Source organism: Cydia splendana, chromosome 18 (genome assembly GCF_910591565.1).
Source record: "Cydia splendana chromosome 18, ilCydSple1.2, whole genome shotgun sequence".
Taxonomy (NCBI): Eukaryota; Metazoa; Arthropoda; class Insecta; order Lepidoptera; family Tortricidae; genus Cydia; species Cydia splendana.
The window spans coordinates 8,559,087-8,574,688 of record NC_085977.1 but is presented as its reverse complement, the minus strand read 5'-3'; the positions used below and the strand labels follow the sequence as shown (position 1 = coordinate 8,574,688).

Genomic DNA, 15,602 nt, shown 5'->3' with positions numbered 1-15,602 from the left:
TACCATGTTTGTCGGCACATTAGTGTAAATATAAATGCATTTTTTTGCCGTCGTATTTTTTAAAGAGCATTTCTTACTAATGCTCGAACAGTCTATAGCACGCAAGTGTGGGATTAGGACTGAGTTATTTCCCGTCCCTTATCCAGAGGACTACATTTCAAAATATAACAATTCAAGGAATTTACCTTCTTGCCAAATTTCACCTAAAGCGGTTCAGTTGTTTAGCCATGAAAAGGCGACAAAGAGGCAGACAGAATTCTTTACACATTTATAATAGTTATTAGTACAGTTCTAATGGGATTTATAGCCATAAAGCTGATTATTTTTGACTGGTATTATTACTACTTGGCTTAGCACCGACTTCAAACATATCAGTTGGTCACGCATAGACATAAAAAAGGATAATATTTTATTTCATCCTTTTTGAAGTCGGTTTAATTTTTTTGTAAAAAGTTTTTATTTTACCATTTTTAGTTTTAACGCATTGTTCAGAGCGCGACGCATGAATGAAAAACAAGATCATGTTTAACACTAAATTCGTGTACCTATTACTTTAGTAAATATGTAATCAGGAATTTTCTCGACTCCGTCTGGGAAATTATAATTCCTGTCAACTAAATCCATCCGCCCGCCCCGTCACTGACCCAATCCCTCAGCCCCCGATCACTCAACCTCACAGCACATCAACTCCTGATCCAGGAACCCCTCGATCCTGAACCAGCAACCCTTCAACCGCCATTCCCCGACCCCTTAATCCCTGACCCCTTAACTCCTAACCCCCGATCAGTAGCCTTACCAGCTTACCACGAGTTTGACATTGATATATTCGCTAGCATGTGTGTAACTTACTTCCTATGCATCTCGCTCGTACTAACCTTAGTGTGAGCGAGATGCATAAAAAGTTACATTTAGATGCATAAGACGTTAGCGAATATATCAATGTCAAACTCGTGGTAAGGCTACAGTTGCAGTACATTAAATTGGTGGTTTTCGGAAGCAAATGCTCGAGTTACTTTAGAAAACCCCGAAATCACTTAACACGTGCCTTTAAAAATTGAGGAGTTCCCTCAATTCCTCATGGATTCCATCATCAGACCAGAACCAAAAATAATACGGAAACACCTTGGAGGTAACTTCTTCCAAACAAAAAAAGAATTACTCAAATCGGATCACAGGTGCCGGAGTAATCGCTGAACATACTTACATTTAAAGAAATCATCAAAATAATCATCATCATCAGGTCTACTTCATCAAATTGGTGGTTTTCGGGAGAAAATGCTCGAGTTGCTTAAGAAAACGCCCAAAACACCATGCATGTGCCTTTAAAAATTGAGGAGTTCCCTCAATTCGTCATGGATAAGGCCGCAACACACTATCGCATCGCACCGCGACCTTGTTGCGTCGCACCCATAAGTGAGAGCGAGAAAGAGATATCTGTTTCTCGCTCTCACTTATGGGTGCGACGTTCATCATATCAGCCAGAGGACGTCCACTGCTGGACATAGGCCTCCCCCAAAGAGTGCCACAATGACCAGTCTTGCGCCACCCGCATCCAGCGGACTCCTGCGACCTTAACCAGTGGCCTATTTTATAAAGCTACAAGTTACAATTTACAAGCGGAAGTCTCTTTCTAACCCTATCTATTAGAACGAGACTTCCGCTTGTAAATTGTAACTTGTAGCTTTATAAAATAGGCCACCGGTCGTCAGTCCACCTTGTGGGGGGTCTATCCACGCTGCGCCTTCCGGTACGTGGTCGCCACTCGAGAACCTTTCCGCCCCAACGGCCATCAGTTCTACGGGCAATTATCCATTTAGTATGCATAAACCTTAGAGGTTATAACCAACGGAGACGCCATGTCTAAAATTTTCGGTACAAAATAGTCTGCCGTTTTTTGCGGGGGAGGGGCATTTCAAATGTATAGGTACGTCATGTCAGATAAACGTCAGTCCATACATATGGTTGACATGTGGTTGACCATTGGCCGCCTATTTTCGACAGAGGGGAACGCCTGTTAATGGCGGCTCCATTGTTAATTACTCCGAGGCATAAACAAATAAAGCCTCCTCCACACTCGTGCGCGAATCGCGGCGCAAAGCCGCGAACGCGAGTGTGGAGTCCTGAACGCAGACCTGCGAAATCGACTCCACACTGGCGTTCGCGGCTTCGCCCGCGATTCACGCGCATAGTCTGGAGGGGGCTTAAGACGTAGAGAAGAAGTCTATAGACCTTGCAACAAATCGCAAGTGATTTTCGATACACTGCCGACTAAGTAAGTGCAGGGAATATAATCGAACGATCAAACACCGCAATGAATCTAAAATAGCATGCGATTTGCTGCAACGTATCTTAAGCCCGCTCCACACTCGTGCGCGGATCGCGGCGCGAAGCCGCGAACGCGAGTGTGGAGTCGATTTTCGCAGACAGCGAAATCGACTCCACACTCGCGTTCGTGGCTTCGCCCGCGATTCAAGCGCATAGTCTGTGGCCTATTTTATAAAGCTACAAGTTACAATTTACAAGCGGAAGTCTCGTTCTAACACATAGGGTTAGAAAGAGACTTCCGCTTGTAAATTGTAACTTGTAGCTTTATAAAATAGGCCACTGGAGGGGGCTTTACTTTCTAAAGTTCAACAGTAAAGTTCACGCACAATTTCTGAACGAACCATAAAACACCCATCGAAATTTTTTGAACGAAATATGAAATGTCACAGCGTTTTATTTAATATAATCCTACCAAATTAGAAAGGTATCATATAACTAGCTGCTCTCAAGGGAAAACGCCCAACGTCTCATGGGAGAAATCATTCCGTATGTACGCGTTGATTTGGTCGTATTATCCCAATTGTCAATAATTTCCTGTACTAGTTTTTAGTTTTGTATGAAGATAGTCGACTAATTATTGATATTTCTATTATAAACAAGCGCATGTTCTGTTCATTTGTTTACAAAATGCGTGTTAGTTATAGGGTAAATGAATGAGCGACACAGGTAGTGAGTCAGACGAGGCGACCGAGCGTACGGCACTCATGGACGGCCACATCGCAGAAGCTCGTCCCGACAGGGAGATCGCCGAAAGGATCGCCAGGAAAAAGAAAACAAAATCGGACACCCAGCGCACTTATGGCGTGAGTAACACGAATGTATGTTCCGTAGTTCTACCTTACTACTTCCTTTGCTGGGTCATGGTGACAGGCAATACACCTACATAATCTCTAACCAATCATAATGCATATGTTTCGTGTTGTTTATCAGAACAGCTATGTTATTTGGACAAATTATTGTAATCTTGAGTGTATGTTATCTTAAATTTATGTAATCGTTTTGTTTATGATGACTCAGAGTGTGGAACAAAATGATGGTGGAGGCTCCAGTGGGCCGAGCAGGCCTGGGCCTAGCGGGCCTAACCCACCGCAGCCAACAGAGCCACAGATTGAAGAGTTGGAGCTGAAGTATGGTGCTCGCCATGTGATCAAGCTATTTGTACCTGTTACACTGTGTATGCTGGTGGTTGTAGCTACAATATCAACTGTCAGCTTTTACTCTGTTAAAGATGTATATTTGTAAGTACAGCTTAGTCTTAATGAAACAATCTATCCCATCTATTTTACATATAAACATAATAAGTATTTGATAAATTGTTATTAGGGCAACTTTACCGTTGGGTTTCTTACTACTTGGGGTATTTTTATGAAAATATAACATTGAGGTTAAAATATTTAATTTTGTGCTACAACCATTGTATTTTTTCTGAAAGTTTGATTACTTAATGTTAAAATTAAAATTGGAATTGGTTGTATTAAAAATGTTTTGATCATAAAATCTTCAGGATCCTGTTGTCAATATTTATAAAGATGAGTAGTCCCAGAATAACACATGTGATCATTATTTACAGAGCATACACACCATTTCATGAAGAAAGTCCTCACGCAGTGACCAAAGTATGGAATGCACTGGCCAACTCCATGATCCTACTGTGTGTGATCGCACTGATGACCGTGCTGCTCATAGTGCTGTACAAGAAGAGATGCTATAAGATCATACACGGCTGGCTCATTCTCTCCTCCTTGATGCTGCTGTTTTTGTTCTCATATTTGTATATAGAGTAAGTACTAATTGTGTGTTGTTCTAATACTTCTAATTGTTGCTTCTAATAATCAATCATGCAATGGCAGTCAAACAGATTAAGGTCCAATACAGCGAGGCTTGTGTGGCATGGCTGATGACAGACTGATGTCTTTCACACATTCAGCAATGTGACAAGGACCAATGATAGTTACATTATTTTTAATATATTGGAATTATCTTCTATCTATACAACAGCAGCAGTAATTGTTAAATTTAAGAAACAGGTTAAGTGTAAAGTTACAAATCATGTATGCCAGTTGATTTTATTATCATGAAAGACTTAAGAAAAACAATACAATTCTTGTTTCTTTATATCTGATAATTTGCATACATAAATGTAGCTGAAGAAAGTGTGAGCAATGCCACTTATTATTTATGCAGTGAAAGTTACAGTGCTGTTTGATCATATCTTAACTATTTACACTCGTTAGGAACAATGAAACACATTGAAATTTGTAATTGTAATCAGAACAGTTTCTATTTGTTAAGTGTTAACAAATGAACATACTCGTATTTATAGCCTTCAAATTGGATTTGTAAAGGAATTTGTCTTTGCCCATAATAAGTCATATTGTCCCGTCTGCATTAGTACTTCTACATCTTTAATTCATTATTCATCCTTATTTCACCCTTCTATGAAAGTGATTTTCAAATAAAAAGTAGCTTACCTTATGTGCCGTATTTCATACAATTACACCCAGTGGTTTTTGCGTAATTAATGAGCTTGCTTTGCCTTTGTATAATGTTATTTATTATGGTTTCTACCAATAAAGTATGTATTTGTCTTACAGAGAAGCGTTAAGAGCCTACAACATCCCAATGGATTACATAACACTAGGGTTTGTGATGTGGAACTTTGGTGTCATGGGCATGATCGTCATCCACTGGAAGGGGCCCTTGCGGCTACAGCAGGCCTATCTGATCTTTATCGCTGCATTAATGGCACTTGTGTTTATCAAATATCTGCCGGAGTGGACGACATGGGCAGTGCTTGCTGTTATCTCTATTTGGGGTGAGAAGAACTATCCAAAATATAAATACGAATATTATTAGTCATCATTCTCTTGGGGTCGGCGCAGCATGTCTTTCTCTTCCATACCTCTCTGACGCCCGTCATCTCATTAATCACTTGCGTTCGTTTCATAGATACCAATATTATTAGTTGCAACATTGAAAAACAAACTTATGAAGTTTTCTAAACAGAATTTAGAGTTTTAAAGAAATAAAAGACACAAATTAAACTTTTTTAAAGTGGTGCATTTGCATGTTGTGAATTCTAAATATTCTGTTCATTATTTCAGATCTAGTAGCAGTATTGACTCCAAAGGGCCCTCTGAGGATATTAGTCGAAACAGCTCAAGAAAGAAATGAACCCATCTTCCCAGCTCTCATTTACTCATGTATGTATACATAACATGTAACTACTGACTACCGTATCATAATTTTATCAATGTGTAGATATCTGGTATCTTATAAAGATAACAATGACACTTACGCATTTTGAAGTATATAGTTATAACAGATTAAATTCAAATTGATATACATAATCAAAGTTGTCTGTGATCACAGATCATATCATATAATACTAGTATCTGCGATGTATATGACTTAATTGATGTTTATATTGAACCAATTCTTTTTTTATTAATGGGTCCTTTTTGTATAAGAATGATACCTAAACTGAGCCTGGCTCATTAACATCATCAAATATTTGACTTACAAAGATTCAAAACGCAATGTATGCTTGCAGCGACGGTGATGTACTGCCTCGTGGGGACGACGACGACGGGCGAAGGTGAGCCCCGGGAGCTGCGGCCTCTCAACCACGGTCCGTGACACTAACACAAAAATGTTTGTCCGTGTAGTAGTGTCCCTATGACCACTTGTCGAAAATTTGTCAAACATTCCCATATAACCACGGGCGGAGGTGAGCTGCGGCCTCTAAACCACGGTCCGGGACACTAACACAAAAATGTTTGTCCGTGTATTTCCCGCTATGACCACTTGTCGAACATTTGTCAAACATTCCCATATAACCACGGGTGGAGATGAGCCCGGGAGCTGCGGCCTCTCAACCACGGTCCGTGACACTAACACAAAAATGTTTGTCAGTGTATTTCCCCCTATGACTACTTGTCGAACATTTATCAAACATATTCATATAACCACGGGCAGAGGTAAGCCCCGAGAGCTGCGGCCTCTCAACCACGGTCCGTGACACTAACACAAAAATGTTTGTCCGTGTATTTCAGCCTATGACCACTTGTCGAACTTTTGTCAAACATTCATATACACCGTGTTTTTTTGATTTCCGTTAATTTCAAGGGTGCATTCCTGAGCTTAAATCATTTCTCAAAGACACCGATATTCTAATTAACTCCATTTCGGAGATAATCAATAATTTATTTTTTTCCTATATGGCCTCTACAAGCGTGTACACTTGCCTTAGGGCCGGTTTACATATTGATTAGTGTTTAGAATGAGTTCATATATTTGCTACTAAACTTAAGTACAATCTCGATGGATTGATGTTCGAAATGACATGGATATGTCACAGATTTCAATTGTTTTGTTGAGTTAAATGTAATGCCCGTGTTACAACAACGCTACATGCTACATTTAATTACTTTTTAAACTTATATATTATTTTTATAAACAGCAAAAAATTTTTATTTTTGAAAATTAACTATGCCATTTAGTTCTCTTAAACGTATTTAACCATACCCCGAAGTTAACGGAATTCAATAAAAACACGGTGTATAACCACGGGCGGAGGTGAGCCCCGGCTTCTCGACCACGGTCCGTGTATTCCACCTATGACCACATGTCGAATATTTGTAAAACATTCCCATATAACTACGGGTGGAGGTGAGCCCGGGAGTTGCGGCCTCTCAACCACGGTCCGTGACACTAACACAAAAATGTATGTCCGTGTATTTCCCCCTATGACCACTTGTCGAACATTTGTCAAACATTCCCAAATAACCACGGGTGGAGATGAGCCCGGGAGCTGCGGCCTCTCAACCACCGGCACCGGTACGGTCCGTGTCACTAACAATTAATGTCTGTCCGTGTAGTCCCGCTTGTCGAACATTTGTTAAACATTTCTATATAACCATGGGCAGAGGTGAGCCCGGGAGTTGCGATTTCTCAACCACGGTCCGTGACACTAAATCAACTAACGTCTGTGTGGAGTCATAGGTGGGAACCTATGACCACTTGTCGAACATTTGTCAAACATTTTCCCATTAAAACACGGGCGGAGCTGCGGAGGTGAGCCTGGGCCTCTTAATTCGCAATTTCGCACGATCCGTGACACTAACATGTCTAACTAATTATTTTTCTAGGATAGTTCATTCAATGAAATTATTTTACACCATTCACCATTTTCTTCTTATTTAAAGATCAAAGTCATATTATGCATATCAAAATTACCAAAATCTTTCTAAACGAGCATCACTCCATTGGTTATGTCAAAAAATCAAATGTATGCAATTCTGATATGTATCGACATCGAACAATCATTTATAAATGACGCCGTTCACGCTATACTCATACGAAACTGCTCACTCGGCCATTCGGAGTATTCGGACCGTCACGTGAGAACCGTGGAAATGTGTCCTTAGTGCCAACTTAATTGCTTATCCCGATTTGCAACTGTACAGGTACCGCGGGCGAAGGCAGAGCTGCGGCGCGGCCGGCGTCGGGCGCAGACGGGGACGGCGGCTTCGACGCGGCGTGGGCGGCGCGGCGCGACGCGGGCCGCGACCCCGGCCGGGACTCGGGCCGCGACCCCGGCCGGGACTCGGGCCGCGACCCCGGCCGGGACTCGGGCCGCGACCCCGGCCGGGACTCCGGCCGCGAGGCGCGGCGCCTGCGCGTGGACGGCACGCAGCCCGCCAACTACACCACGCGCGTCGAGCGCGTCGCGCCGCCGCCGCCGCCGCCGCCTGATATGGAGGAGGAGAGTTAGTACCGTGCCGCGCCCTAAATCACACACGACCGATCTTTAGAGTTATACTCCGACCACAACGTACTTGACATGTCATTTGACGTGAAAACTTAGCGTATGCTGTATAGATAAAGCCCGACCGCTGCTCTACATATGTTTGTATCGACTTGACGCTCTTGCCGGTGACAATGTATGACTGCGACGTGGTTCACATCAAACTTGGCCAGCGACTTAAGGTGACGAAATTGGTGGTGATTGAAAATCTAGAAATGGTTAGAATCGTTGACATAACTTATTTAAAGGTAACATTCTTCAATATTTTCTAACAACAATATATAATATATTTGTTATTTCAAGCTGAAATTACTTAGTAATAAACGACATGCATATATATATTATAATTATATTGCATTGGTTATTTGCCTGCGATTTTTGATGTTAACAAAAAACTTAATTATTGTCTTTGCCAAATTGTAGTCTTGTCTTGTTAAATTAAATTCAATGTATAGTAATATAACTTACATGTACTTACTTAGTACCACTGTATATATATTGTATGTAAATAAATGATTTCACACTTACATGTTTGGTAAGTCCGTTAATAAATAGTCACAAAATAAAGCAATCTTAAGTAAGGGTCATATCATATCTGATTAATTAGTTTGAATTCCAGAGGGCGTAAAGCTGGGTCTGGGCGACTTCATATTCTACAGCGTGCTCGTCGGCAAGGCCAGCTCCTACGGCGACTGGAACACCACACTCGCCTGCTTTGTTGCTATACTTATTGTGAGTGCTTCTCTATATATTTTCATTCTCTCTATTATTTCCCGTAAAGTTTTAAGGGTCTCTATTATTTCCCATTAAGTTTTAAGTCATAATATATTGCTTGTCCGCTTTTTTGTTAGTCATAATTTGGCTTTTCTCAGTAATGCGTAACTTTTCAAGATTGCTATAAAACAAACCTAACCTATCTATAGGATAACGAAAATCCTGAAAAGTTAACGGTTTCAGAATTATAACTAATGATAATCTGACTATCAATACATTATGAATTTCAATAATTATGTCAAACAAAGGGATTCGATTTACATATGTTGAAAATGACTACTTTGGGACATTTAACCTGAATATAATGCAAAACAAGTAAAATAAAAAGAAATTTTAAAAACTACTCCTCAGTTTAACTCAGTTAGCATCAAATAATATTAATATGACAGCCAAAATGGGCAAATATATCATAACACATCTTTATTCCTATCGTTACAAAGATGCCTGTCTATTGAGAGGTGCTTTAGGTACCACAGATTGGGTTTACCTAGTTTCAAATATACCCGTTTCATTTGCAGAAGCTTAACGAAACTTTTACTTCTTACAGGGATTATGCCTAACCCTCCTCCTGCTGGCGATCCTCAAGAAGGCGCTACCAGCGCTGCCCATCTCCATAACCTTCGGTCTTATCTTCTACTTCGCCACGCGCGGCGTCGTCAAGCCCTTCGCGGACGCGCTGGCCGCCGAACAGGTCTTCATATAGCTACCGCCCCACACACTAGATATCAATTAATGAAGGCGATTCCTTCCAGTTACTGATTATCGTTGAACGTTTGAAAACTTTCATGCGATTGGCATAAGGTCTACCTAAGGTTAGTTGTGTTGCGAGGACGTTAGAAGGGCGGAGAAATGTTCACTTATTTGTGCACGCTTATTGGTATCTAACCTTTGCAGTTTTGTATAAAATAAAGGATCTTGGAGTCCGATTACCAAAAAGTTGGGTTATTGATATCTGATTTATTAGAAAACTCTCAGTATTGGCTTTTAGGTTACCGTTATTGATCTCACTTTTTGGCTATACCTATTTAAATTATTTGACCTTAACTAAGAGGGTAATACGGTATTCTTGATAGTTACAGAAGCTACCTATCCTGACCGAACACAGATGGACCTTATGTCCTTGTAATGAGGTTTAAGAATTGTCAGTTAATAGTAGACAGACCAAACTGACGACAAGGGTCATATCTCCATCTCTCTCACCCTACCTTCCACCAAGCGAGCGTGAATGAGAAGTTTTACAATCGTCAGTTTGGTTTGTGTCTATTATAGCAGTATCAGGATTTACTTATCTTCGCGGAGTCTCATGTTAAGTCACCAAAAAGTATAGCGCGCACGATTGAGTGAATATGTCGCTAATACAAATTATGATTAATAAATAACTAATACCCAGGGAATTTTCTTGTAATATCTACGCATAGTGCGTATACGTAACCAATACACTTCATGCCTTTTTATGAAGCCTTAGGCCGGAGCCCCACTGCTGCGCACGCTATGTACACGACCCACGTTCCTATACAAAATTTCGTGGGCTTGCCCACGGTTTAAATAATAATAATAAATAAATAAATATTAGGGGACATCTTACACAGATCAAACCTAGCCCCAAACTAAGCAAAGCTTGTACTATGGGTACTAGGCGACGATATACATACTTGTATAGATAAATACATACTTATATACATAGAAAACAACCATGACTCAGGAACAAATATTAGTGTTCATCACACAAATAAATGCCCTTACTGGGATTCGAACCCAGGACCATCGGTTTAGCAGACAGGGTCACTATCCACTAGGCCAGACCGGTCGGTTTGTATTAAAACGTGGGCCGTGTACATAGCGTGCGCAGCAGTGGGGCTCCGGCCTTATAGGACTTGCAGCTACCTAATATGGTAAGTAGGAAATTTGTAAACACTGTCGATTATGACACGGTAGTCAGTCTTGTCTAACGATTTGTTTATTCAATAAACACAACACACAATAAACTTTATTGTATTGAGTAATGAGTAAATGAATTTTAATCTTAGAATTTACAGATGCGATCTACTCTAGGTACTAACATAATGAAACACCGGAGATACACTAAGTAAGATTCTTGTCTTAGATGATTTATTTGGTAAGCTATTAATCACAGAATTATACTATTATGGAGCGCAATAGGATTTTTTACATAGACAAGTTTTACACTAATATTAGTTGCTGACAGCCGAGAAAATCTATAAACTCAAAAGGGCTATTAGGAGATTTAAATGTTTACCAAATAATTCAAGTGACAATTAACTCTTAAAGACTGACAATTCCAGGTAAAATCGCAGTGTCTAACCAAATGAATGTAGATATACTCGTTAAGGTATACAAATGTTAGTAACAAAAATGAAATTAATACAATACAAACAACCGACACATCAACAGCAACTAGTATATAAACGCCGAAAACCGGTTCTGATGTATAAGTAGACGGTTCAAAAAGTTAAAAACCTAACCTAAGATTACTTGCGTTACGTAACATTTTTACTTAAGTTTCAAAATAATTGTTAACATTCCATTAGTTTTATGCCTTAATTCTTAAATGGATTGTTCTTTTCTGCTTATCAGGTTTTTTGTTACTTATGTAATGTACCTGTATATTATAAATGACGACATGCATAAACTCTGAAAATCTATCCTTGATTCTTATAGCTGTTTCTAGGCGTGACCGAATTATCAGTATAATATAAATACTCTATTTATGTGCAGTTTTGTTTAATCTTTTACTTGCAGGAATGTCATTTAACAATCGTTTCATATAATATGTGAAATCTTAGCAGCAGACATGAAATACTGCAGAAGCCATCTTTGGTGATGTATAGGACAATTTTATTAGAAATATGGGCTTGCCGATAGAACGTGTTGAGTTCTGTAAAGAAAAGCTCATCCTTAAATTATAATGTGGTTTAAATTATTAGCTAGGAACTTTGTAAAGCAAATTAGGTAATATAACTTTTGATATAACAACAATTATGTTTTATTTCTTTTCTCCCTCCAAAATTAAACAAGAGTTTTAATAAAAACATATTTATTAGGTACTTAAGTATACATATAAATATTGCTTCATTACAAAATCTTTGAGATACACATGTCAGATATTTTGAACTGAACAATTCAGTCTCTTTTATACGCAAAAGGTATAACGGTAACATGGAAATATTAATTTTTGTACCCTTTCTAAAAATTACAAGATTTGCGAGGAATTAAATAATAAAAAATGTTAACTGCTCAACAAAAACTAATAACAGTAATCATTACGTACACAACTAATTAAGAGCGCTCTTACAAGAAAAGTCGAAATAATGCAAAATTGATGATACTAGTCGACGAAATTCAGGACTTTGCGCTCATTATTAGAAACAATGAGTACTTGTTCCAGTAAAAGCGTCTTCTTATCTTTATAAATGTCGTTGTAAATATTAGAAAAAGGACTTATTAAATTAGTAATGATTTTTTTTCTGATGGTCGTTTCCGAAAAACCCCGTGAAGCACTGAATGGCGAGCTCTTATTTGGAAATGTTGAGAATTTTACTCTGCTAAACCTGGCTATTTTGTATTACTAATACCCTGTACTTTAGGCATATCAAACTATATTTTTCCTACATACCTTTGAGAAAGAGAAAATCAAAGTAAAACGAACTCGATTTTCTCTCCGAAACAAGTGTCAATTCCTACGAAAATCTACTTAATATCGAAGTCATTTTCATACTCAAGCAATCTGCAACGTTTGCTTATACTGTTGGTATACATTAGTGTTTATGAAATTCTACTATAATTTTTTGGCAATTTTTTGAAAACTACTCTATATTACCGATGACGCGCGCTGCGCCAGCTCAGTGCCGCGGCAGAGCTTGTAGAGGCAGGACGTGTGTCGGTCGGCTCCGCACATTTTCAACGGCGACGACGAGGTTTTTTATCATTGTGTGCGGCGGGCGCCGTGTAAAACGCTATACTGTGTGCGTGTAAACCGCAACGAGAGACTTTGATCCTAGCACCGTTTTTATAGTATTATAATTTATAATGGTACAGTTTAATAAACTACCGGACAGGATTAAAAATATTTGAAACGACCTGACATTCTATATGTATTTATTTGACTCAAGATAGTACTCAGGGTCTGATGATGGAGCCGGAAGGTGGGCACCGGTACCAATCAACCATGCAACTAAACCACTTTGTGTTTAGGCTCGTTTTATTCATCTCAACAAGATCTTTGACACAAGATAGTACTCAGGGTCTGATGATGGAGCCGGAAGGTGGTCACCGGTACCAATCAACCATGCAACTAAACCACTTCGTGTTTGGGCTCGTTTGATTCGGCTCAACAAGATCTTTGACTTAAGATAGTACTCAGGGTCTGATGATGGAGCCGGAAGGTGGTCACCAGTACCAATCAACAATGCAACTAAACCACTTCGTGTTTAGGCTCGTTTTATTCGTCTCAACAAGATCTTTGACTTAAGATAGTACTCAGGGTCTGATGATGGAGCCGGAAGGTGGTCACCGGTACCAATCAACCATGCAACTAAACCACTTTGTGTTTGGGCTCGTTTGATTCGTCTCAACAAGATCTTTGGCACAAGATAATACTCAGGGTCTGATGATGGAGCCGGAAGGTAGTCACCGGTACCAATCAACCATGCAACTAAACCACTTCGTGTTTAGGCTCGTTTGATTCGTCTCAACAAGATCTTTGACACAAGATAGTACTCAGGGTCTGATGATGGAGCCGGCAGGTGGTCACCGGTACCAATCAACCATGCCACTAAACCACTTCGTGTTTAGGCTCGTTTTATTCGTTTCTATAAGATCTTTGACACAAGATAGTACTCAGGGTCTGATGTTGGAGCCGGAAGGGGGTCACCGGTACCAATCAACCATGCAACTAAACCACTTCGTGTTTAGGCTCGTTTGATTCGTCTCAACAAGACCTTGGACACAAGATAGTACTCAGGATCTGATGATGGAGCTGGAAGGTGGCCACGGGTACCAGTCTACCATGTAACTGAACCACTTCGTGTTTGGGCTCGTTTGATTTGTCGCAACAAGATCTTTGACACAAGGTAGTACTGAGGGTCTGATGATGGATCCGGAAGGTGGTGACCGGTACCAATCAACCATGCAACTAAACCACTTCGTGTTTGGCTTCGTTCGATTCGTCGCAACAAGATCTTTGACACAAGTTAGTACTCAGGGTCTGATGATGGAGCTGGACTGTGGCCACGGGTACCAGTCTACCATGTAACTGAACCACTTCGTGTTTGGGCTCGTTTGATTTGTCGCAACAAGATCTTTGACACAAGGTAGTACTGAGGGTCTGATGATGGATCCGGAAGGTGGTCACCGGTACCAATCAACCATGCAACTAAACCACTTCGTGTTTGGCTTCGTTCGATTCGTCGCAACAAGATCTTTGACACAAGTTAGTACTCAGGGTCTGATGATGGAGCTGGACTGTGGCCACGGGTACCAGTCTACCATGTAACTGAACCACTTCGTGTTTGGGCTCATTTGATTCGTCGCAATAAGATGTTTGACACAAGATACTACTCAGGGTCTGATGATGGAGCTGATGATGATAGACAGGTACCCGTCGCCACCTTCGCGCTCCATCATCAGACCCTGAGTACTACCTTGTGTCAAAGATCTTGTTGAGATGAATAAAACGTGCCTAAACACGAAATGGTTTAGTTGCATGGTTGATTGGTACCGGTGACCATCTTCCGGCTCCAACATCAGACCCTGAGTACTATCTTGTGTCAAAGATCTTGTTGAAACGAATAAAACGAGCCTAAACACGAAGTGGTTTAGTTGCATGGTTGATTGGTACCGGTGACCACCTTCCAGCTCCATCATCAGACTCTGAGTATCACCTAGTGTCAAAGATCTTGTTGAGACGAATCAAACGATCCTAAACACGATGTGGTTTAGTTGCATGGTTGATTGGTAATGGTACCTTCCAGCTCCATCATCAGACCCTGAGTACTGTCTTGTGCCAAAGACCTTGTTGAGACGAATCAAACGAGCCCAAACACGAAGTTGTTTAGTTACATGATAGACTGGTACCCGTGGCCACCTTCCGGCTCCAACATCAGACCCTGAGTACTATCTTGTGTCAAAGATCTTGTTGAAACGAATAAAACGAGCCTAAACACGAAGTGGTTTAGTTGCATGGTTGATTGGTACCGGTGACCACCTTCCAGCTCCATCATCAGACTCTGAGTATCACATAGTGTCAAAGATCTTGTTGAGACGAATCAAACGATCCTAAACACGATGTGGTTTAGTTGCATGGTTGATTGGTAATGGTACCTTCCAGCTCCATCATCAGACCCTGAGTACTGTCTTGTGCCAAAGATCTTGTTGAGACGAATCAAACGAGCCCAAACACGAAGTTGTTTAGTTACATGATAGACTGGTACCCGTGGCCACCTTCCAGCTCCATCATCAGACCCTGTGTATCTTCAGTGTCAAAGATCTTGTTGAGACGAATCAAACGAGCCTAATCATGTTACTACATGGTTGATTGGTATCCGTGACCACCTTAATCATCATCAGATCCTCAGTACCAGTTCGTTTTTAAACCCTCGTTGATACAAACTTTACAACCTATAGGTACCAAATGCAATGACGAAACATGTAAATAAGCGAGTAGGTACCTATAATT

At 40.3% G+C, this 15,602-nt stretch overlaps 3 protein-coding genes across 5 annotated transcripts in view; all 3 read left to right on the top strand.

Annotated features, from left to right (window-relative positions):
• LOC134799649 (small ribosomal subunit protein eS25) overlaps window positions 1-15,602 on the top strand; it is a 215,491-nt gene that overhangs the window by 135,142 nt on the left and 64,747 nt on the right. The window lies entirely within an intron of this gene.
• LOC134799550 (NADH dehydrogenase [ubiquinone] 1 alpha subcomplex subunit 8-like) overlaps window positions 1-15,602 on the top strand; it is a 117,553-nt gene that overhangs the window by 64,694 nt on the left and 37,257 nt on the right. The gene's annotated exons all lie outside the window — the stretch shown is intronic.
• Window positions 2,808-11,905, top strand: LOC134799513 (presenilin-2). Of its 3 annotated transcripts, none has more exons than XM_063771930.1 (9): window positions 2,808-3,128; window positions 3,343-3,563; window positions 3,896-4,105; window positions 4,920-5,140; window positions 5,430-5,528; window positions 5,879-5,956; window positions 7,794-8,096; window positions 8,754-8,866; window positions 9,456-11,905. In XM_063771930.1, exons 1-9 carry the CDS (start codon window positions 2,979-2,981, stop codon window positions 9,609-9,611), a joined length of 1,551 nt encoding a protein of 516 aa, XP_063628000.1. In that variant the 5' UTR covers window positions 2,808-2,978; the 3' UTR covers window positions 9,612-11,905. The 3 variants fall into 3 exon arrangements, with proteins under 3 accessions (XP_063628000.1, XP_063628001.1, XP_063627999.1); XM_063771931.1 differs by having other exon boundaries at window positions 2,808-3,143; window positions 5,879-5,923; XM_063771929.1 differs by having other exon boundaries at window positions 2,808-3,143.